The sequence below is a fragment of the Cynocephalus volans genome, chromosome 7, assembly GCF_027409185.1.
Source record: "Cynocephalus volans isolate mCynVol1 chromosome 7, mCynVol1.pri, whole genome shotgun sequence".
In the NCBI taxonomy this organism is placed as follows: domain Eukaryota; kingdom Metazoa; phylum Chordata; class Mammalia; order Dermoptera; family Cynocephalidae; genus Cynocephalus; species Cynocephalus volans.
Genome location: NC_084466.1, coordinates 144,441,554 through 144,463,449, shown reverse-complemented (window position 1 = coordinate 144,463,449; position 21,896 = coordinate 144,441,554). Strand labels below are relative to the sequence as shown.

The 21,896-nt window shown below is 39.4% G+C and overlaps 1 protein-coding gene across 1 annotated transcript in view; it reads left to right on the top strand.

Moving 5' to 3' along the window:
- The window catches only part of ABLIM1 (actin binding LIM protein 1), a 177,114-nt gene that overhangs the window by 140,427 nt on the left and 14,791 nt on the right, over positions 1 to 21,896 (top strand). The window contains exons 9-16 of the mRNA XM_063101647.1: positions 435 to 512; positions 1,216 to 1,371; positions 4,788 to 4,823; positions 6,602 to 6,731; positions 8,706 to 8,825; positions 16,160 to 16,264; positions 17,984 to 18,031; positions 20,922 to 21,068. Coding sequence (XP_062957717.1) covers positions 435 to 512; positions 1,216 to 1,371; positions 4,788 to 4,823; positions 6,602 to 6,731; positions 8,706 to 8,825; positions 16,160 to 16,264; positions 17,984 to 18,031; positions 20,922 to 21,068 — 820 coding nt within the window. The remainder of the gene's footprint in view (positions 1 to 434; positions 513 to 1,215; positions 1,372 to 4,787; positions 4,824 to 6,601; positions 6,732 to 8,705; positions 8,826 to 16,159; positions 16,265 to 17,983; positions 18,032 to 20,921; positions 21,069 to 21,896) is intronic.

Below are 21,896 nucleotides of genomic sequence, written 5' to 3'. Positions count from 1 at the left end.
TCCAAATTATGGTCTTACAAGCTCTCTCTTTAAAAAGACCTACTGGGTGCCAACTGGATTCAAAGAAGGCGAGGGTAAAAGCAGGAAGCCCTTAGGGGAGGCCAGTACCATGTCTGGATGGGTGCAGGTTGGTGCCTGGGCTGGATTGTGGCAGTGGAGAGGGAGAGAAACAGGCAGCTTTGAGATGTGCTCAAAGGTAGAGCCAGTTTTTGTAGGGGGCAAGGAAGAGGAAGGGACCAAGACAGGCCCCCAGATGCATTTGTGAAGCTGGCCTGAACAGCTGGTCTTCATTTATCTTTCCTGCTAGGTTGTATTTTCCCTTATTCACAAAGGTCACACATCTTTCCTTTTTAACTGGTTTAGTTTTTAGTTAAGCTTAGGGGCCCAGATGGTTCTTGACTCCAAAATCTTACAAGTCACCATCTATTTTACAGCCTACCAGGACTTCCTCTGAAAGTATTTATTCTAGACCAGGCTCCAGTATCCCTGGCTCACCAGGTCACACTATCTATGTAAGTATCTACTTCTGGAAGTGACACTTCTGGGACAGGTGAGTTAGTGCATTGTAATAGTAGAACGGATAATCCAAAACAGAAGCTAATTCAAAATGATTTCTATTTGTGTGATGAGATCTGATTTTCATTCTTGTAAATCAGTCTTCTCAATCATGTGTTTCTTCAGATAATTAAATTCATATGTGACCATCAGTGGAGTGACCAAGTAGATGATCTATAAAATGCAGTAATATGATGCAGGGCTCAAATTGTTGCACCTAACTTGTGCATAGATATTTGGGGATTAATTATACATTTTATGATGCTGATACTGAGTGTTCTTAAATTCTCCCACAAAGATATTTAAATATTTAGTTTATTAAATATGCAGTTCTTGTTTTTAGCCATCTGGGAGGATTTTTTGACCATCTGTTTGAGCTTTTTCCTTCTCTGTAATAAATTCAGAAAAATATCCTTAAGGTTTACACATTTCTCTACTTAGTGAATTCTATACAGACTTTTTCCTAAGCTTTTGGTGACATTTAAAAAAAAAACATAGTAAATATATGATATAAAACAGTATGACCACGCTAAGCAAGGTGTTTTGGTTTTTGTTTTTAAGGTCTTCACTTTTTTAAAAAGACATGAAATACACTAACAATAGTTTCCTGAAGAAATGAGACTGCAGAGTAATTTTTTACTTTTTGTTTCACTTTGCCAGGCAAAAGTAGACAATGAAATCCTGGATTATAAGGATTTAGCGGCTATTCCCAAGGTCAAGGCGATTTATGATATTGAACGTCCAGATCTTATTACCTATGAGCCTTTCTACACCTCGGGCTATGATGACAAGCAGGAGAGACAGAGCCTTGGAGAGGTAATAAGTTCCAGTTCCAGTGGTTGCGAGTTGTACAGAAATTTACTTTCCTATTTGTCGTGTATATAAAAACTACTGTTTAACATTAAAATAAATCAGACAGTCTTTTGATCGCCTACTATTTGCACATTTCTATATCAGGTGCTTTGAGCTATTCACAAACCTATCATGTGATTCCTGCCCTCAGGGAAGTTACAGAGAGGTGGGAGGGCCCACCAACTGCACACAGACAGTGAAGGATGGTTAAGCATCAGCACCAGGGTGTTGGCTAAAGGAGCCACGTGCTGGGATGGAAGCTGAAGTTGTTGGGAGATTCTGTGAGCCTGACAGAGGAAATAAAAGAGGGAGGGTCTTCTGGGGGGTCTTGGTCTTGAGATAAGCTTTAAGTATATTCTTGGGATCATGAGGGGTAGAACACACTCCCTAAATTTTAGTAGCTGCAGTTTTCAGCATCTTAAGATAGTCTGAATGTGCCAGAAGACAGAAAGTAGGATGAGGCAGCAGCATGGCACAGTGGCACGAGCCAGAGTTCTAGAATCAAACCGCCCGGGCTCAACCCAGGAATCACCAAGTGCTGGTTGTCTGACTTTAGACATGTGACAACCGTTCTGATCCGCGTTTCCTCATCTGTAGAACAGATGGAATAATGATAGAACCCACCTCCATAGGGTGTTAGAGAGGATTAAGTAAACTAACCTATGTAAAGCAATTAGCAAGGGCCTGACTTGTGGCAGATGTTCAGCAAATGGCAGCTACTGCCATTGTTACCTGTCCTCTTGGGGCTTATTAATGCTCAGCCACTTGCTGGACCAGAGCCTGTCTGCCTCTTGGGCTCCTCCCCTCTCCTGTTTCATCCTGGGGCTGGGGGCTCCCTTCTGTCACCTCCTACCCAGGTCTCATGGGCTCTGGTCTGTTTCCCCTGGCCTATTCAACTCACTCTAATTTTTTTCCCTTTTATTTTTAATTGGAATCATCTATAGATTCATTCGTGTCCACACAGAGAGATGTTACTCAAGCTGTGGGCTGAAATCAGCCATTCAACCAAGGTTAAAACAGACTGTATACAGTCTGTAGTGTCACACAGTGCTTTGAGGTCTTAGATGGAAAAAAAGCATCAACACACGATTCCATTTAATTTTTTCTAATTTTGTGTGTGTTATATATAAACTAATGATAAGTAATATTCATTGCTTTATGATTTCATATTTACTTGCAATTATATACTCATATAGTTCCTTTTATTTATTTTCGAATCTGGGTTCTATTCTAGAGTGTAGTTCTGTGTTGAAACAGTCCATTGGGAGTTGTGATTTCCATTTTCGCGTACTGCCACCTAGTGGTTGGTTAGCGGTAGCTGCATCCACGGCAGCTCTCAAATGCAGGTTGATTGCCTTGGGTTATTAGTTGCTATTGAACCCCAGAGAGCGTCATAGGGGATAAAGGGCAAGGGGAGGTTCCTGAACAAAGTATTTAGGGGCTGGTCTTGGAGAAAGGGATGAGAATTTACTAGTGTTCAAGTCATATAAGCAAGGGGGAGTTGAGTTTTTTTATGGTGTTATGGATTGTGGGGCATGTGTGCATGTGTGTGTTGCCCAGTGGCTCCATCTGGGATAGTAAAACATCAAGCACATGAGAGTTTGGGCTTTGAAGAGAAAAAGTGTGCCTTTTAAACCAGAATTTCATATTTACTAACCATATGACTCTGGGAAAATTACAGATTTCAGTCTCTGGTTCTGTGAACTCAAGTTAGAGGATAATGGTGCCTCCTTTCTAGGTTTTCTGTAGGGGTTAAGTGAGATGCCTAGATTAGAACAGAACTTGGGCATGTAACAAGCAGTCAACAAAAATGCTAGCTGCTCCGGTAAGCAGCACTGTTACTGTTTTTTTCTATGCATAGAGGATGCCACCTTGGATCAGAAATGAAATGTATTAGTGAACTCTTCTCCAGCACATGGATCTTGCAACTTAGAAAACTTTGCAAGCTATTGTATTATTTATCTCCTTAGTTATTAACACTTTTTAAATAAAATCCATGTGTTGCCATTTTAGAAATGCTAAAGGAGTACACTTAAAGTTCTGTGTGGCTGTTCATGCCTTCAGAAAGCTTGAGTAGGGTAGATCCAGAACCCCACCATCAAAGCAGGAGCAGACCTGGCTCCTGCCCATGAGGAGCCCATTCTCACCGAGCTAAGACACTCCAGAGACAGGCTGTAGCTGCATATGAGACCATGGGGCTGGAGAAAGCATGGAGTGCAAGAGAGTCTGCTAGCTAATTGTAAATGTGGGGAAAAGAGCAAATTCTAAAACTGAGAAATTCACTACTGGCTATGTTCTCTGGAATGCTCTGTTTGCATATCATGTCTGCTTGAAAGCTTTTTGCATTTTCATTGTGAACATTTCATTCATTCAGAAAATATTAGTTGAGCACCTAATTGGTGCCAGGAGCTGCTCTCATAGTTGGAAAGGAACAGAGTCAAGCTTGCAGCAACATGTGGGTGGCAGACAGTAAACATATGATATGATTCTAAAGGGTGGTAGTGCTATGAGGAAAAGGGAAGCAAAATAAGGATCAAGCATGCCAGGGGCTGTGTTGCTACTTTAACTAGGAGGGTCACAGAAGGTGCCGTGTGACAGTGGGGTTTGAGCAGAGACCTCACTGAAGATGGCAAGGGAGCCCTGCAGGTGTCTGGGTGAGAAGCACTGGCAGCAGAGGAGACAGCAAGTCTCCTTCCAAAGGCCCTAAATAGGAGGGTCACAGAAGGTGCCGTGTGACAGTGGGGTTTGAGCAGAGACCTCACTGAAGATGGCGAGGGAGCCCTGCAGGTGTCTGGGTGAGAAGCACTGGCAACAGAGGAGACAGCAAGTCTCCTTCCAAAGGCCCTGAGGAGAGAGAGGGTTGGCTTGCTGATGGCCCCAAGAAAGCCTGTGTGCCTTGAAGGATGGAAGCTGGAGAGTGAATGGTGGGGCAAGGCTGGCGAGGCAGCCAGGGCAGGATGCCACACGCTGGTCATCACAGTGGTATCGAACCAGCCTTCATCAGACTATTTTACAGTGATTGTTGTGGTTACAATTTAGTCAACAACCATGTTTATAAAATCCTATGTTTCAGTAGATGCTGTAACTCATAGTAATAAACTGAGCATAGTTTCAGAATGTAAGGGAAATAGTTCCAATTTGTCTCGCTTAATCACCTAAAGCATCACAACATATTTATTAAACCCGTGATTCTTAGGCAGAAATGTGCACCAGAATCTCCAAGGAACCTTGTCAACGTATACTTGCCTATCTGAGTCCCATTGCAGATTTACCAAATCACAAGATGGGGGCCCTGGTATGTGTGTTTTGGATAATGTTTCCAACTGATTCTGGTACAGTTAACAAACATCATGACTTTAAATTCTCTTTTATTCTTCTAGTCTCCAAGGACTTTGTCTCCTACTCCATCAGCAGAAGTAAGTACCATTTTTGGCCATTTTAATGGGTGGAATTTGACTTGCTTGGACCTTTCCTAGACTGGAATATATGAAAAAGGACATAACACAAAAGAACAGAAAAATTGCATGTGAGATTATGATGGATGCGGGGATTACTTATGTGTAAAATAGGACCATGAGACATAGCAATAAATTATATTTAAAATGAATACTATGGAGTAAAAATGGCTTCACACTGATCTGAGCCTATGCCTCTAAGTGGTAGAAAAGTATCTGCAGGGACTGAAGCCACTTGTCCCTCATCTATAATTAATTGATCTCAATCCTAATATACTGGATTATTTGAAATGGACAACACTGGTCATAGTATTCTATAAGCAGAGCCATCTTCATGAGAAGTTACTCCTTTTAGTCTAAAATCAATAGTCTGGCCTTAAAGCCAAGCAACTTTCTAGATACTCTTTATAAAACTGGACTGATGACTCTCTGTAATTCGAGATGGTGACAACTCCATAGTATTTCCATGGTTTGTGATTGGGTGTTATGAATAATTCATTTCTATTAGTATTCTGATAATTTATAAGTGAAGTTATAAAGAATTAAGTTCTATTATTGACCAGTTGTAAGGTCAAAGGACATCATTTGGGGATTTTTTGTTCTGTTGTTTTTATTTATTGTTATAGTTAACTAGGATGAAGCCAAAGTTTCCTTGCCATTTGCTCTCATATTTCACAAAGCTATGGTTACTCTTTCAAACTTTATATTTTTTATTGTGCTAGTAGAAACTTCATAGGACAACAAATTCCTAAAATGTCAAATATTCTGTGTACTCTTCCACCTCTTTTTTTTTTTTTTGACAGTTTTATATTGTGCTTGTATGGTTTTGGGGACTTACTTCATAATGTATCCTTTTCTAGGTTTGGACATATTAGTGGTGCTGTTACATTTCATTGAGTTGATACATTGTAATTTCTTAATTATTCCTCCATTTGTTGAGCATGTGATACAAATTTTTGCCCTTATGAATGATGGTATTATAAAAATCTTCAGATAAATTATTCCTTTTCAAGATCTTTTTAAATTATTTCCTTAGAATATGTTTTGCAAGGTGAGAAGTAGAATTACTGTCTTTAATGTAATTACCACCAACTTGATAACACCAAGGTCAAGGGTTGGGATCCCCGAACCGGCCCAGTCACAAAAAAAAAAAAAAAAAGGAAACATAAAGTAACTACCACCTTGTTCTCCAAGAGAATCAATTTAAAATGTCACAAAACCAGTGTAATAGACAATGTGGGTTGGTGGTCAGAACAAGAGGTAAAATAAGAGATTAGAGATTAGGCTCTGCCTGTGTTAGCTACTCGCCTACACACAGGCCTCTGACCTGCCTGGAACCTTGTTTCTACCTTAGTGGGGAAAGGTGGTGATTCTCTGTGGTCTACCTTCCTTACTGGTATGCAGATCTGATGTTGGTGAACACACTTTGTAAAACTAAAATGTAGAATATAAATGTGGTCATTGGAATTATTACTTCTTTTCCCAGCGCTCTATCGCTATTGTTTATAATTTTACATCTTAGCATTTTAAGAAATGCAAATACTGCAGGTTTTGAACAAAATGCATTTGTCACAAAATGCTCATTTGCATACGTATTTAGGAAATATGGCCCCCCAAACTTACATGAACGGGTAGACATGATAGTTCCTCAGCAACGTCTGTGGAACTTGGTTTCGCTTGGAAATGATGAATAGTCTGAATGTGTTCTGTGCTCACACTTTCTGGAACGTTGTCTGCAGGGGTACCAGGACACACGGGATCGGGTGATCCACCGGTCCACCAGCCAGGGCTCCATCAGCTCCCCTGTGTACAACCGCCACAGCTACACTCCAACCACGTCGCGCTCTCCCCAGCATTTCCACAGACCTGGTAAGGGCGACTGTTCCCAGGATTCACTCAATAAAATAAGCTGAATCTCTATGTAGTTTTTTTTCACCACCATTGATAATGTTTTGAAAAATCTGGCTGCTAAATATTTCTACCTCTGTCCTAGAACAAAATGAAAACTGGTATATTTCTATATTTTGTGTTATATCTTTTCTTGAAACACCAGTCATTTTCTGGCTATGTTTATTATGATTTATTAAATAATTTCATTTGGATGGTAAACTACTGGAAGCAAGGGATATTTTTTTATTAGACTTAACGAAAATCTCATCACTTTGAGACTTAAGATGAATATCTCCAAAAGAATATATTTTTATGTGCTTTTTAGGCAAATCATCATCTTTAATTTATTATTAGCCATTTATTAATGAGTATATTATGTTTACCTTATCCAGGCACATACTGTTACTAAGCATGCTTGGTTAAGCACCTTCCAGAAAGAAGCATCAGGGTTATAGTAGACAACCTTCAAGATCCCGTCCAGCCCTAAGATTTTTAAGTCAGACTTGGAAAACATAAAAACACCCGGATGTACTGCAGTAAAGAATGTCACATAGAAATGGACTTTAGCTGACCTTTATCTATAGAGAATTTAGTATGGATAGCTATTAGCAGGTGTCTCCCATGTGCAGTAGTAGAAGAATGGAGATCCCAGCACACATCCAAGATTCCCTGAGAAACAGATTCACTAGGAAGATCTTGGCCTCTAAACAGACTTGGTGGTGCTGATACACATCTATGAAGAATTCATTTTAAGCTCCTTGCTTCTGGAGAGCAAGCATTGGGTTTTATGAGAACAAACCCATTCATCAGGGGATTTATTTTATAAAATGTACGAGAAATAAACCAAAGGAATCATTTGATTCATGCCCTGGACATGGGTCTCAATTTAAGCCCTTATCTATCTGGGTGATGAGAAATCTTTTATGCTGCCACCCTGCATTATGTCATATGCTGAGGTCACTGAGACCCCAGCTGTGGCATTGTCAGAGTGGCATGGAGTTTCCAGGAAATTGTTGTTCCAGAGACCCCTGAATGGTGAGGGAGTGGTCAGGCAGCAACACTTTTGGCCTCACAAGCTCACATCCTTACTGAGCATGTGCAAGTTTTCATCTGTTCCAATCACGGTTCTGATGCCAATAGACTTTAGAGCATTTTCCTTCTCTCCTTTCACAATATATACATGCATGATGCCGATTGTTAGGCTTTATAGTTATTTTTTCGAGGCCCACCCTTCTAATAGTATACTTGAGATCTGTATAGAACACCCCAAAGTATCCACTCCATAAGTTCTAGGTGCCAGATGATGGTTTAAATCCCCTGGGTCTGCGTTTCATTTTAATGGTCTGTCCTTCCTCTGAGATCACCGAGTTTCCAGTCCCCAGCACTACCACTGCACAATTCTCAGGATCGTGTGTAACTCTGCCACCCAGGGAACACAGGTTGTCCTCCTGCATAGGCAAAATAAAATTAAAATTCCGGGGTGGGGGGTAAGTTTGCAGCTTAAGAAAATATATGACTTACATAAAAGTACGTCTTTTCAAGTTTCTTGACATGATTATTTTTTTTTAACACACATTTCAGAGGGTTCTATTTTGTCAGGTGCTTTTTTAAAAATAGCTATTATTGAGTCTAAATGATATGCTCGGTACTGGCTCAACAGTAGCTGGCATCGTCCTACAGAGAATGTCCTAATGACCATTCCTTCTCACCAAAGCCATTTATTCTCAGAGAGTGACTCTGTATCCACCTGAAACTATTTGCAAATTCTTTCTACTTTGCCTAACCCTTAGCAGGTGCATCTTAACCCTTTTTCCTTCCTCCTTTTTCAGACTCCTGATTAACGTTCTGTTCCCCCCCCCCCTTGGAACAATGACGCTTTCCCTGCTCCTGTGTTAATTTCTGTTCTTCTTTTCTGTTTCCACCTTGCCCTACCCCTGACTCCTTGCTGCACAGAGCTTTTGTCTCCTGGTGTGCAGAGGTTGTCCTACCTGCGCACCAGCAGCCTCAGCTCCACCCACAGCGACTCCCGCCCCAACCCCCCCTTCCGACACCACTTCATTCCCCATATCAAAGGTAAGGAGGCAGGCTTCTCCAGCCAGCACCCTGCTTAGTGGAGATTTATTAGCACCCTGGCAAGGCTAATAAGGTGTATCTCCAAGAGTTAGCGCCAAGCTTTGGACCTCTTAGCATGCCTGCGTGTGTCATGACTACACCTGACAGTTGTCTTAGAACTGGCATGGCATCTCTCATTAGGAGAAATATGTCATTTCTAAGGGCTCTAGCTGAAAAAACAGGAAGTATGTTTAAGACCATAATGTTGACTATCCACCACTCAGAAAAGATATATTACCATTTTGTTTTTGCATGTGTCAAAAGCAAAATATAATATATCATTGGGTTATTTTCCTGAGTTTAGTGACATGCAATGTCTCAGCAAAACAACAGTACTGAGTAACAAATGTCCAAAAATTGCTTAACAGTCATAAGCCATTTAACTATATTAACATGTTTGGGCAGCCTAAAAAGATCTATGGCAGCATAGCTTAAATTTCTCTCTTTGGGCCAACTCTGAGTAGTCTCCTTTTGATCTGCTCTAATCTCTACATGATGGAGAAGGGAGTCGTGGCCTCTGTTTTCTGTTCCCACCCCACATTTCTGCCTCGCTCCCTCTGTTTGTCACTGTTGCTTTGCATATGTAGTGCTTCTCAGATGGGGTTCTCCATGTGTCGGGAAGCCAAGAGCCCCGAAGAGGCTATGAAGCAGCCATAATTTAAAATAAGCATGAGCTCCCAGGGGGATGCTAACTTTTTCCATAGTCTTGATTTGATCCAAATTAACCAACAAAAATAGCTGAAGGAAGGAGGCGGCGGCAAGCACAGATGTTATCATGGGTCTTAAAACAAGCCCAAAGGATTCTAACCATGTGTTCCAAGCTCTCCCATCACGAACGCATCTGTTGAGTAGCCTGAATGTTGTTCCAGTTTACTGAGCTGCCGCTGTCTGCCCAAGCCTTTTTCTTTTTGCTCACTTGGAGATTTGAGCAACTGAGTCCTACAGTGTAGATTTACTGCATAATGACTATGCAGTTATCGTATAAATTTGCTATTTCAGCATTTTCTGTGCTTTGAAAATAACATTGCTGACATGCTTTTGAAGACATACATCATTGCCATTAGCAAATTTTTTGGTAAGCATAGCACTTTGGCAGATTACTTATTATTTCTAATTAATATTTGGGAAAAATATATATTATCTAAATGTCAAGATAATACTTAAGAATGTTTATAAAACCATAAATTATTGAAAAAAGAAAACTTAAGGTATACATTTTAAAGAGACTTTAATATCACAGCCCTTGGCCAAATTAAGATTTTGGTTAATTCTAATATTCAAGAGAAAATACATTTTTCATTCATTAAAATGTAAACTCCCTCATTTGGTTATTATATGTTTCATCTTTCAGAGAGAGACCTTTTGTAGAAAGAAAAAAGTCATGGGCCCTGTAAAGTTATACAAAGTTTGTGCCAATAACACATCACAAAATATCAATGACTAACAATACCTCCTGTCTGTGAGTAGCCACGCGGAGAGATGGAAATCCCGTGCACACTAGAATCTTGGTTTTAAATATGATCCCTGTCACTTGCTAGCTGTGTGGCCTTGGGTTATTTATCCTTTTGCATGTCACTTGCCACATGTATGAACTGGGAAGGATGAGACTTCTAGGTCACCAGGGTGTGTTAGGTGAAGTGGCCTTATGTGTGGTTCACCTGGGTCAGTATGGCGCTTTTACAGCACATTTGATGGCATTGTTTTGTTCGGTCTGCACAGCATTCCTGTGAAGTAGGCCCAGTGGGCAGATCAGGAAGCAGAGACCCCAGTTAAGTAATGGCCAAGGGCTCCCAGCTGGCAAGTGGCAGCACCTGGCCTAGACCCCAGGCTTGCTCCTTCCTAGAAGTGCCCCTTCATATGAGATGCACGTGTTTCCGTAAAAGTATGCGTAAAGTACGACTTTTAAAGCAAACCTTTATTTTCCACCTCTTTTTAACCAGAAAATGCATTGTTATTGAGGCTGAAACAAGGACCTACTTTAGGTCATTTAAATTACAAAATTAGCAAGTGTTTACTTTTCAATAGCAGTATCAAATGGTTACGAAAATTATGGTACTTCTGTGTGCCTAAAAGATGCTTTATTTAAAATGTAGATGTACTTTTTATTTTCTGGTTTTGGTCTGAATTTGAAGTTTTTGACTCAGTCACATGTTATGGGTTTAAATTATAAAAAGTATTAAGAGGAATTAGCATGACCCAAACTTAAAAACTATTTAGTAGTCTCCCATTTTCTTTTTACTGGGCTATAGTTCATTCCTATGAAATAGTCTACATGCTTGACATACAAAATACAATGTACATAACTGTATATGCTTAGTTTTTAAATCAGATATGCTTTTTGCTAACCTAAAAAAACAAAGTATGGAGAATTGTATATTAAAGATATTGCTTTGAAAGCCTAATATATTTGAATGGCTAAATGCTGATTCTCCAAGGATTTACTTCTTAGTTCATTTGGAAAACATGTATTTACTTACACAGAAGACCTCTCCAGCACTTGGAAATTTCAGCAAGAACAGAACTCATAGCCACTCAAGAAGCATGCCCAAGATATCTTTAAAATGGGGCAACATCTCCCAGGGTTTTCCATGGCCCACCTTTTGCACGTTAACTTTTTAACTCAGAGCTTGTCTTATGACCTTCAGGGAGTTATTTTTTAAAATGAATGTGAGCTGGGGAGCTTGACCCAAGGTAGGATGTTCATCTCAGGTATGTGCAGCTAGAAGCAAAGGGGGCCCTTGCCACTTTGGCAGCCAGAAGCCTGGCCTCCCATTGCCCAAGCCCACTTCCTGGTCCTTGCTTCTGGTGCATGTGGCCCAGATCCCCAGGGCTCACTGAGCTCACGATGCCTGCATGGATGTAAAGCTCAGATGCAGCTCACAGGCTGTCTGTCCGCTTCTTTGGCTTCTCCATCCATTTTCTGTAATGTCCATGTCGTTCTCGGGCGTGGTTTTATTCTTGTTCTCCGACCTTCCTTGCAGCCACATTCTATATTAGTATGTCATTGTTGGGCCATTTGGACAGCTTTGTGCCTAGAGATCTGGAAAAACCATTTTTACCTTTTTACGTTTTTACTTTGTTTTGGGCTTTGTGCAGTATTTGCGCAGTTTCTCTTCCTTCCCCTTTGAAATACTGCTAGATATTACACTCTGTGTCCATGACGTATAAATTCAGTATGTGAGCAGGATGGCTGCATAGATTAAGTCTCTTTGAAAGAAATCTTCCCTGTTTTGTCATAAATATGAGTCGCTGTGATGCAGATATGTATTTGACACTTGCTGAAGGAAACCATAACTCTTATTGAAGTTTTAGGAAAGAACCAACGATCGGGAAACTTTGTCACAAAATTCTAGATACTACCAACTTATCTTAAGGTCCTCTCAAGATATTCATTTATATTTTGGAATATAAGTATTTCAGAGTCCAGAGAACTAGGCAGTGCTCTAGCAGGCTCCCACAGCAGCATCATGCACCCCCATTTCTGTTCACTTGTTTTAGAATTAGTCACTCAGGCTCTCATGGTACCAAAAAGAATGAAAGTCAGGGCAGAGTATCTGAATTCGTGAAGAACAGTGAGAATCCTGCAAGTGAATGCTCTCCCAGAGACTAAAACATTGGCTTATTAGGTTGATAGGGAAGGAGCTAAAAATGAAGGCCACAAAATAAATATAAATGTATAAATATAAATATAGTAGCTTCTCACCACAATAGCTAAGTTTACTAGGAACTTAAAGTAGCACAATCCAAGGACTTGTTTAAAGGAATGTGATATATGCACTATCGTATGATATATTTACTAGTACATTATTTTCAAACTGTATCTTATTCCAGGCTGATAGATGATGATGGTAATGACAATAATGATAATAACAACACTTTTCCAATGTGCTATTTCATCTGGTGCCTCGTACATTACTTTGCCTAAGAAATAAACTAAGCACAAAATGAACTTAGGGCCCTATCAGTTGTTTCCCGCCAGGGTAGGGTTGAAGGTTTTATCATTTAAAAGTAGGGTGTTTAAGTTAGAAAAGGGAAAGAGGCCTCATCTTCAGAATTTGTCTTTTTTCTTTAAAAAATGCCAAAAATTTTTCATGCCTTTGGTATTTCAAGGGCTGAGAATTTGGCACATAGCAACATCATCTCTTCCCCCAGTGAGCCACTGTGGTGCATGAACATCATATTGTGCAGAATCACTGAGATGGCCAAGTCTCTCTTTACCAGCTGTTTTAAACTGTTCTGTGGGAAGTTTTAAGTGATTACAGAGTTAAATCTGTTTGCAAGGACTTGAATTTACTAGTGGGTTGTTCTTTTGTTTTTTTGTTTGTTTGTTTTTGCAACTAGAGAAGTCAATGGTTGCTGAACATACACAGCCAGATAAAGAACTACACCCAACTGCTGTCAGCATTCAGCCAGAATTCACTCACTGGGAATTCAGACAGTTACTCCATAGTCTTTGAGAGTCTTCCACACTATCCAAGAAGTGATGGCTTCTATTGCCACTTGCCAGCAGAGGATCTTATTGATGGAAAGATTTTAGGATTTGGACAAATGTCTAATTCTAATAACCTTAAACCTTTGTGTCCTGCATATGTGGGTATTTTTGTGTGTGCATGACACTGGCAGAAATCATCAAAACAAATTTAATGGAGGTTTATCTGATTGAGTATCATAGCCAAAACGTGTGAGAACAATCCCCTGATATGCCTGATGTTCTACAAAGACAGTAGGGTTAGAGGTGAAGGATCAGTGAAGGTTCAGAAGCAGCAGCAACCAGCACTCAGGATATCCAGGGAGAGTCTTCAAATGAGAAGCTAAAATAATGCAGGAAAGTTGAGACGCTCTAGACCTTCTTTTGAAAAAAGACCACAATAATTATTCCATTTTTCAAATATGGATTGCTCTTGTTAGTAATTTCTAATGTTCGTTGGTTTAAAGTAAAACAATTAAATTGGAGTTGCGAAGGATCAACTCTAATGGGAGAATTATAAAGGGGCTGCTATTGTGATCCCATTGCTGTGTACTAGCATCTGGCTTCCTTTAATTAAGAGATCAGAGAAAGGGGATGGTTAATCCTGCAGTAGTATTTCCTAAGGAGGTTTGCTATTAGACCAGTAAATAGCTGTGGAAGTACTTAATTGGCCTATTTTCAGTCATTCATTCACACACATTTATTAAGCGCTTACTCCTGACCGGGCAATACGCTGAGCAGGGGTGAAGATGAGTGAGACTGAGTTCTGACTCATCCATAGCTTCACAAAACTGTTTCCTTCTAAATGCAAACCATGGTCTTTCTTTTCCTGCTTGCTTCTACCTGTGTTTTTTATTCTCATTTTTTCAGACATGAGCTAGTTCTTTCTCTTCGGGAGAGTAATAGAAAAGGAGATCACATTTTTGTAAGTTTGCTTTCTAATAGAGGAGTAGTTTAGGGTGAAGCTTTATAATTGTTGGAAGCTAATAACTGATTTAAATAATAAAGTCAACATTATAACATATTGGGAATTGGATGCTAAACTGACTCTTGAGGAGAAAAGAGAAAGGTTTCAGAACACCATAACCAAAAGCCTTAAGTCTATAAATTTGACCCAGTAACAAATTCAGGCCCCATATTTAGAATATCTTACTGCTGATTTGGTACAGATCTATACTCTGGTTACCTAAAAATAAACAGATCGAGAAATTAAAACTCTATTCAACATATTTTAAAACTCTAGCAATTGACATCTTTTATACTTTGCTGGCCAGATTTAGGACAGTTTGACTTGAATAAACTGGCTAGAGCTCTGTTTTCTGATGATCTATGATTTATTTAAAATTATTAGCATTAATAGATACATAATTTGGACTTTATCAAAATTAAAAACTTTTGTGCTTTAAGGAAGCACAAAAAAAAATCAAGAAAGTGAAAAGACAACCTACTAGAATGGAAAAAAAATATTTCCAAATCATATATCTGATAAGGGACTTGTAGCCAAATACATTAAGAACTCTTATAACTCAACAGTAAAAGTAATTTAATTAGCATTACTTATTCATTAAGTTTTGATACATTCCTCATCTCCTGGTGTATGCTTTGTTGGGACAAGATGTTTGCCCAGACCTGGGGTTGGAGGACAATATAGGTACATCTCTTTCCAATTTGACAAGCTTCAGGTCATCCCTGCAGTTCTCCCGGCCAGAAGGGGTAGTGATGGTGGCTTTGGTGGCACTAAGGCTTTTACAGCCAAGCCCTTGCTCCCCTTTCCAGCCTCATCCCCGTTCTCTCTTCCAAGAGAGTACCGCATTGTCCAGCCACAGTGGCCAGTCCTGTGGCTCCCACACACCACGGCCCTTCCACACCCTCCCTTCTCAAGATGTTCCAAGCCCTCTGGGATCTGGGTCCTCTCACTCTGCCCACCCAGCTACCTGGAGAGCTTACTCTTTGATGCTTAAGTCTTAACATCCTCCCTCTATATCTTTCCTGTAGAATCAATGGCACCTTCGTCTGAGTCTTGTAGTATTTTTCTTATTCCTCTGAGTCTATCTCCTCAGGTAGTCTCTGAGCCCTTTGAGGGCAGGGACTATATCTCACTCACGTACTCATCATCGGTAGTAACTCAGTGCCCAGCCATAGAAGGTGCTCAGTAAATGTTTTAGTAATTGAATCATTAGCCTGGGTGGCGCCTCACCTTCTAAGGGAAAGGTGGGAGAGGTATAAGTGGCCCCAAAGTACCTGGCAGAAAGGGGTCTGACTCTGTCTTGTGTATTTCAAAGTGAGGAAGACAGAAACATATGCTACAATGAAGGCACTTTGTATTCCTAAGGGGAAGGACTGGGTGACCCCACAGGTTGCCAGACTTAGCCTTCAGTTCAGAGAATATATTATCATTGCCAGCCTCTGCCATCATGCCTGGAAATGATTGGGTTTGCCTAGCCCACCCCTTTACATGCTTGGAATTTAACCCCCTGACAGCTGATCCTGAATCATTAGCAAGTGACTTTCCATTTCTCCTAATGTACTTTCCATCTAACGGGTTTGCCGCTGGCTCGCAGCCGTCAACCGCATGCCATTGGAATGCCGCATCTTACCTCTAGCTGCTTTCAACCTAGTTCCACTTGAACTCAACTCTCTCTTTTGGAAAACAAAACCTGGTATCACCTTTGTGAGCCAAATCAATAAATCGAGTTTTTTTCTTTTGTGTCTCCTTTGTAATGTACCTCCTTCCGGTCTGTGGTTTTGAATTTGTATTACGCTTGCTTGGGGTTTTTTTTATTGCTTCTCTCCTCTCATTTTGTTTTTTCCATTCTTCTCATTGGAGGCAATGAGCCGTCCAGCGGCCGGAATTCCCCTCTCCCTTACCGGCCAGACAGCCGCCCTCTAACTCCGACTTACGCTCAGGCCCCCAAACATTTCCATGTTCCAGGTAGGAGCTGACACAGTCCATGTCTTGGTGTCCTGTCACAGTGTAGAATGTAGCCTCGTATCCTCGTCTCATCTCCATCACTCATGCTCTTCTAATTAGGATGCACACAGTTGGCAAATCCTAAATTGCAGGATCTGACCGAGAGGGCCTTTCCAAAGTTTTTTGTGTGAGATGCCAGGAGTGAAGGTCTAAGTTTTCTCAAAAAAATTTTTAAGCACCTGGGAGGCAGAGGATAAAGGAGAGAGATTGAGTTGTTTTTTTGTGCTTTTTACTAAAATTTTAATTTTACTTTTACATTACTAAAGATATCACTTCTAAGAAATCACTCTGTGGTTGGGTGTCATTGATTAATTATCACAATGGCAAATCTAGCTATCTTCTCATCATAAAGATTGAACCACAGTCACCTGAGAATACTTTTTATGTTTCTTGTTTGTCTCCAGTGTGGAGATTCTTTCCATGAACTTTTCAGACAGGTGTAAAATTGGGTCAGTTGGGTGGTCTTTCTGTAGTATGTGACAGACTGTCCACTTCCAGAGCCCACAAAGACATCTTGCAATTTAGGCTTGGTGCTGCAAGCTTTGCTGTAGTAGCCACAAGCATTTGCTGTCACAGTACAAATAGCAATTTGCCATCAGAAACTGGAAAAATCCAAACCCATTGATATCTTAATATTTAGAGTCAGCTCAATTTGTAAGGGCCGGATTGGCCATTGGAGGTCATGAATATTATTTTTCCATCAAAAGTACATTGTTTTGCTTCTTTTAGCTACTGAAGGTGGTTTAATAAATTACCTATTACATTAATGAACATATTTGAAAGCTATAATAGTTTTTGTTCTTTTGTACTCCAAACTTCCCTAATAAAACAGAGGAAAGTTCTATGAGATTTGTACCACTAAACTAGGACTGCCCTTTTGAAAAAGTTTTATTGAATCTTGAAAATCAGTGTTCTACATTTGGGATTTTTTACATGAAAGATGCCCCCACCAAGGTATAGTGCCCAAGATTCTGGGGAAACAGAAACCTTTTGAAGTTTCCTGAGTATTTGCAGTGAAATGGTGGCATAATTAAAAGGGGTCCAATATAAATATATGAATTATATCTAGCATCTGTTTCTCTCTCTCTCTCTCTCTCTCTCTCTTTCTCTCTCTCTTTCTCTCTTTCCTGTAGAAATTAGGATTTTTGTTGAACATCCCATCAGCACACTGGGCTAGCCTTGTACATAAAAGTGTTTCTATGTTTTAAAAAAATACTCTTAATTTTTCTACATTGCTTTCCACTGTTCCACTCATTAACTGAAAAGTAAATTGAGCCACTGGTATCTACTGGGAGCTCAATTTCTAGACAGTAGCAATTTGGGGATTGTCCCCAAACTGGTTACGTCTTCTTCACCATCACAGTGCCTCCACTGCTTGCATCTCCTCCTGTTTTAATCCCACTTTCAGTGAAGTGTGTATTTGAAATAAATGGCTCATGAATTAGTTGCATCTCTATATATTGTAAGACGTGTTACAAAGCCTTCCATATCACTTGTCTGTAGTAACTCTCATTTCTGTAATCTTTTCTTCCAATATACTTAGTCTTTGTAATACAAAAGTTAACCTTCTGGGTTCGTTTTGCTCAAGAGACTTCAGTGTGGTTTGCCCTTGGTGGTTCTGTGTTTCCCATCGCTGACCTGGTTCCCATAATCACACATCTTTGCTTTTCATTTCCACAGATCAAGGGATCAACATTTACCGAAAACCACCCATCTACAAGCAGCATGGTAAAACCTGCTTTCCTCCGCGTAGCTTTTAAGTAGCAGAGTCATCCGACCTTCTCTTTGCTGTCCTCTGAAAGGCTTATCTGCTGCTGCTTTTGAGAATCAAATCAGGGCGTCCAGCGTATTAATGCCTTTATGGTCTAAGATGCAAATATTGTGAAATTGATTTTCCTGGATGGAGAACACTTAGCTTGATTAGGAAGCTTTCTAGCCTGTTTCTGAGCCCATCAAACCATGTATCATTCCATTCACAGAGAAGGCGGGGGTACTGGGCACACAACTTACAAACATCCTGACGAGACTTTTTAAATTATTTTTTTGGACCATCAAATGCTTTAACCAAGCTCTAAGATAATTTTGATGAGCTTGCAATTAGTTTGACTAATTAAAACTAAGTGAAAACCAGCCACCTAGAAAAATTAATTTGACGAAGCCTTTATCAACTTGACTGTCCAGTTCCCCAGTTTCTTACAGGGTGTGTAGATAGATATCTGCATAGTAGAGTGGACAGGACACAGCAGAGACAAAGGTTGTGGCCCTGGTCCCACTTTCTACCCAAGTGGCTCTGTGACATTCATGGACAAAATCTCTTTGTGCCTCAATTTTCTCATCTGTAAAAACCAGTGAGTTAAATCAGTTTGTCTCTGAAATTCCTGCAAACTAAGAATCATAAAAGTGGATTTATAATTGTGTTTTCCTTTTCTGGGAATACAGATGTTTTTAACCCAGGAAATTACTTACCTTATGTAAATCATATTTTCTTTCACTGTTATTAGATTTATCTGTATAAATCTTTGTGAATAGATAGAAAGCCGAAACTGGTCTTCAGATGATTTTAGAAAATAATATAGAAATTGTACCTGGAAATTTGAAGGCTGCCTTTGGAATGCAGTTGACATTAGCGAGTCCTTAGGAATTGAGATGACATGAAAAGCAAACGAAGTTGAAAATGCACAAAGAAAAAAGTTTAGGCCAAAATTTTAGGAAAAAACAAAGTATGTATTGTAATGGTTCTAGACCTATAGGTTTTTTTCTCATCTTTTTTTTTTTTTTCCCTTAAGTTTCACACCATGTGCTTGCTTTTTAAGTTTGTTAACATTGGTTTTGTTTTGTTTTTGTTTTTATGGTTTAATGTCTTCCCACACACCCATTAACATGTGAATGTTTAACTACTGACTTCACCAATTCTAATGCGTAAGTACTGTTTGAAGTCATGCTTCTTTTAAATTTAAGAATAAGATTTCTAGAGTTCGATTTATTAACTTAGAGACTTTAAAAAATACTAACATCTCTATGCCCTGACTCTCTAGACAAAAATAATTAAGGTTTAAAGAGATTGGATAATGTTAGATTATTTGTTTGGAAGAGATTAATTGGCTTCTTTCTGTGATATTTACTTTGACTGAAGTCTCTACTTTCAGTCTGTTGTGGTTAATTAAGGGTAGCATGGCCAGAGCAGCAGTTCCAAAGAATGTTCTGCAAAGCAGCTGTTCCAAGCCAGAGACGTAGATGTCCAAGCCAGAGACGTAGATGTTATACCCAAAACTGGTGTCTGTGCCCTGATGCATTTGGGAAATGCTAGGCTTAAATAAAGTCACTTTTTTTTTTTTTTGTAATGCAGAACTTCTCAATCTTTCATGTGCTAACATGTTTTGTCCATCTTTAAGAAGGGTAGACTTAGTATGTAATGTTTTTCAGGCTGAAATTTTTTTCTCATAAGGTTAGAGATTCAGAGAAAAGCTGTTCCATGCCTGGCCAAGACTTTACCCCTTATTATGAGGTGACTTTGGTCAACTCATTTAAGCAAACTTGAGACTCAGAAGATTACTAGAAGAAAAGGGGAACTGGATTTGATGATTCAAAAGGTTATTTCCAGATTTAAAAATATGTGAGTCCAGGAGAAAAACTTTTTTTTTAATTTAAGGCATTATAAATATACTTTGAAGTTTTTCATAACATCCCAGGTCAGTTTGCAAAATTAGCTGGAAGTAGAGACTGACTATTTAATCTAGTTCATTTTGCTCCATCTCTGTGATTAGATTTGGGCTCTAAGCTGGTGACAATGCCTTTAAGCAAAGCCATTAAGAATGTTGTGAACTAATGTTGCTGCTAGTTTGGCTTTTGTTGTCTTAAAGTTGGATGACTCATTTGTATGTACAGACCCTTGAGCAAAACAATGTGTGGGTATGGCAAACATAAGACACAATACTAAATTCCTGCAAGCTGAAAGTGGATTTTTTTAATTTCCGTTTCTCATAAGACTCAAGGTCACATATGTAGTATATAAGAATGGAAATGAACTGGACCAATATATGTGGTTTCTTGCCCAAAGATACAAAACCAGCCAACCCTATAATGATTAACAACTACAATCAAATGACAGTGTCATACTTTTAACTTAGCCCTTTTATTTCAAATTACTAATTCAAATTCCTAATTACGCTTGGAGGATATTGTCCAATGGAACTTTCTGTGATGATGGAAATGTTCTGTGTCTGTTCTGTCAATACAGAAACCACTAAACACATGTGAAAACTGAACACTTGAAATATGGCTATTGCAACTGAGGAACTGAATTTTCGTTTTTTTTTTTTATTTAATTTTATTCATTTAGATTTAAATAGCCGCATGTAGCTAGTATTGGATAGCACAGCACCAGAGCAAGGTTTTTCAGATGTCAAACAGATATAGGATGAAGCTTTGTTTCTGACATAAAGTAAGGAAAATGAGTTGTCACTCAGCATCACTGAGTTGACTGAGCTATTGATAATGGTGATAAACAGAATTTTCTGGAATTGAAACTTTTGCCAGGTAACAAGAAAACTATGTAAATGGGGTTGTACCACCACTGCCTTACAGACCGATAGCTAAGCAACCCCTGATTCCCACCTAGATGCAGCTGCTTTGGCAGCCCAGAGCAAGTCTTCAGAGGATATCATCAAGTTTTCCAAGTTCCCAGCAGCCCAGGCTCCAGACCCCAGCGAGATACCAAAGATTGAGACGGACCAATGGCCTGGTCCCCCCTCACTTGCCGCCATAGGTATGCAACTGTTGCAGCTAAGTCAAATTGGACAAATTGCTAGGAGAGCTCAAAATGAAATGCTTAAAAATATGCAAGAAAAGATTGTTAAGAAAAGTATAAGCAAGAGCAAAAGGTAGAACAGTGAAAAAAACTAATGTGGTATTAACATGTATGCAAAATGCTTAAAAGTTACAAAAACATATCTACCAGAGCCTTGCTCTCACCAAACCCACTGAGACCCAGAACTGGTCTAAAACTGATGGTTTGCATAGTTATTACTGCAAAATCAGTAACTCTCTTGAACAGAGTTGAGTCAAAGCCTCATGGCAAGAGCATTGTTCTATATAATTAGAGGTTAGTGGGTGAATTTTCCAAGTGTCTATAGTAGCCTAACTTCTTCCGGATAAGTTTGTTTTAGACTATTTCTGGGTTGTAGTTACAGTTTTCTTAACAATTTAATCTTAACACTGAAGCACTCTCACTTTTCTTGTGAGATCATGTTCTCCATTACTAAGGAGGGCTCTTACAGGGTGTTCTGAAATATTACTTGTGTGAAGTTATGTGATTTTACATCTATCATTTCCATGAATTCTGTGCTAAAATGTCATATTCGAGCTGTTTCATTCTTTGCTTTATGCTTTGGAATTGTCTGTGTCTTTACTGTTTCATCAGTAGTGAAATCACTGGGCCTTAAAAAGAGGTATTAGGAAACTCAGAAGCTGATACTGAAAATTGAGCAAGTCAGCTCTTAGAAGATATGACTATCTTATCACATTTCTGTTGACAACCGAAAGGCCTTCAATTTTCCAAAATGTTCTAATCTTCTTCATGCTATTTTTTATTAAG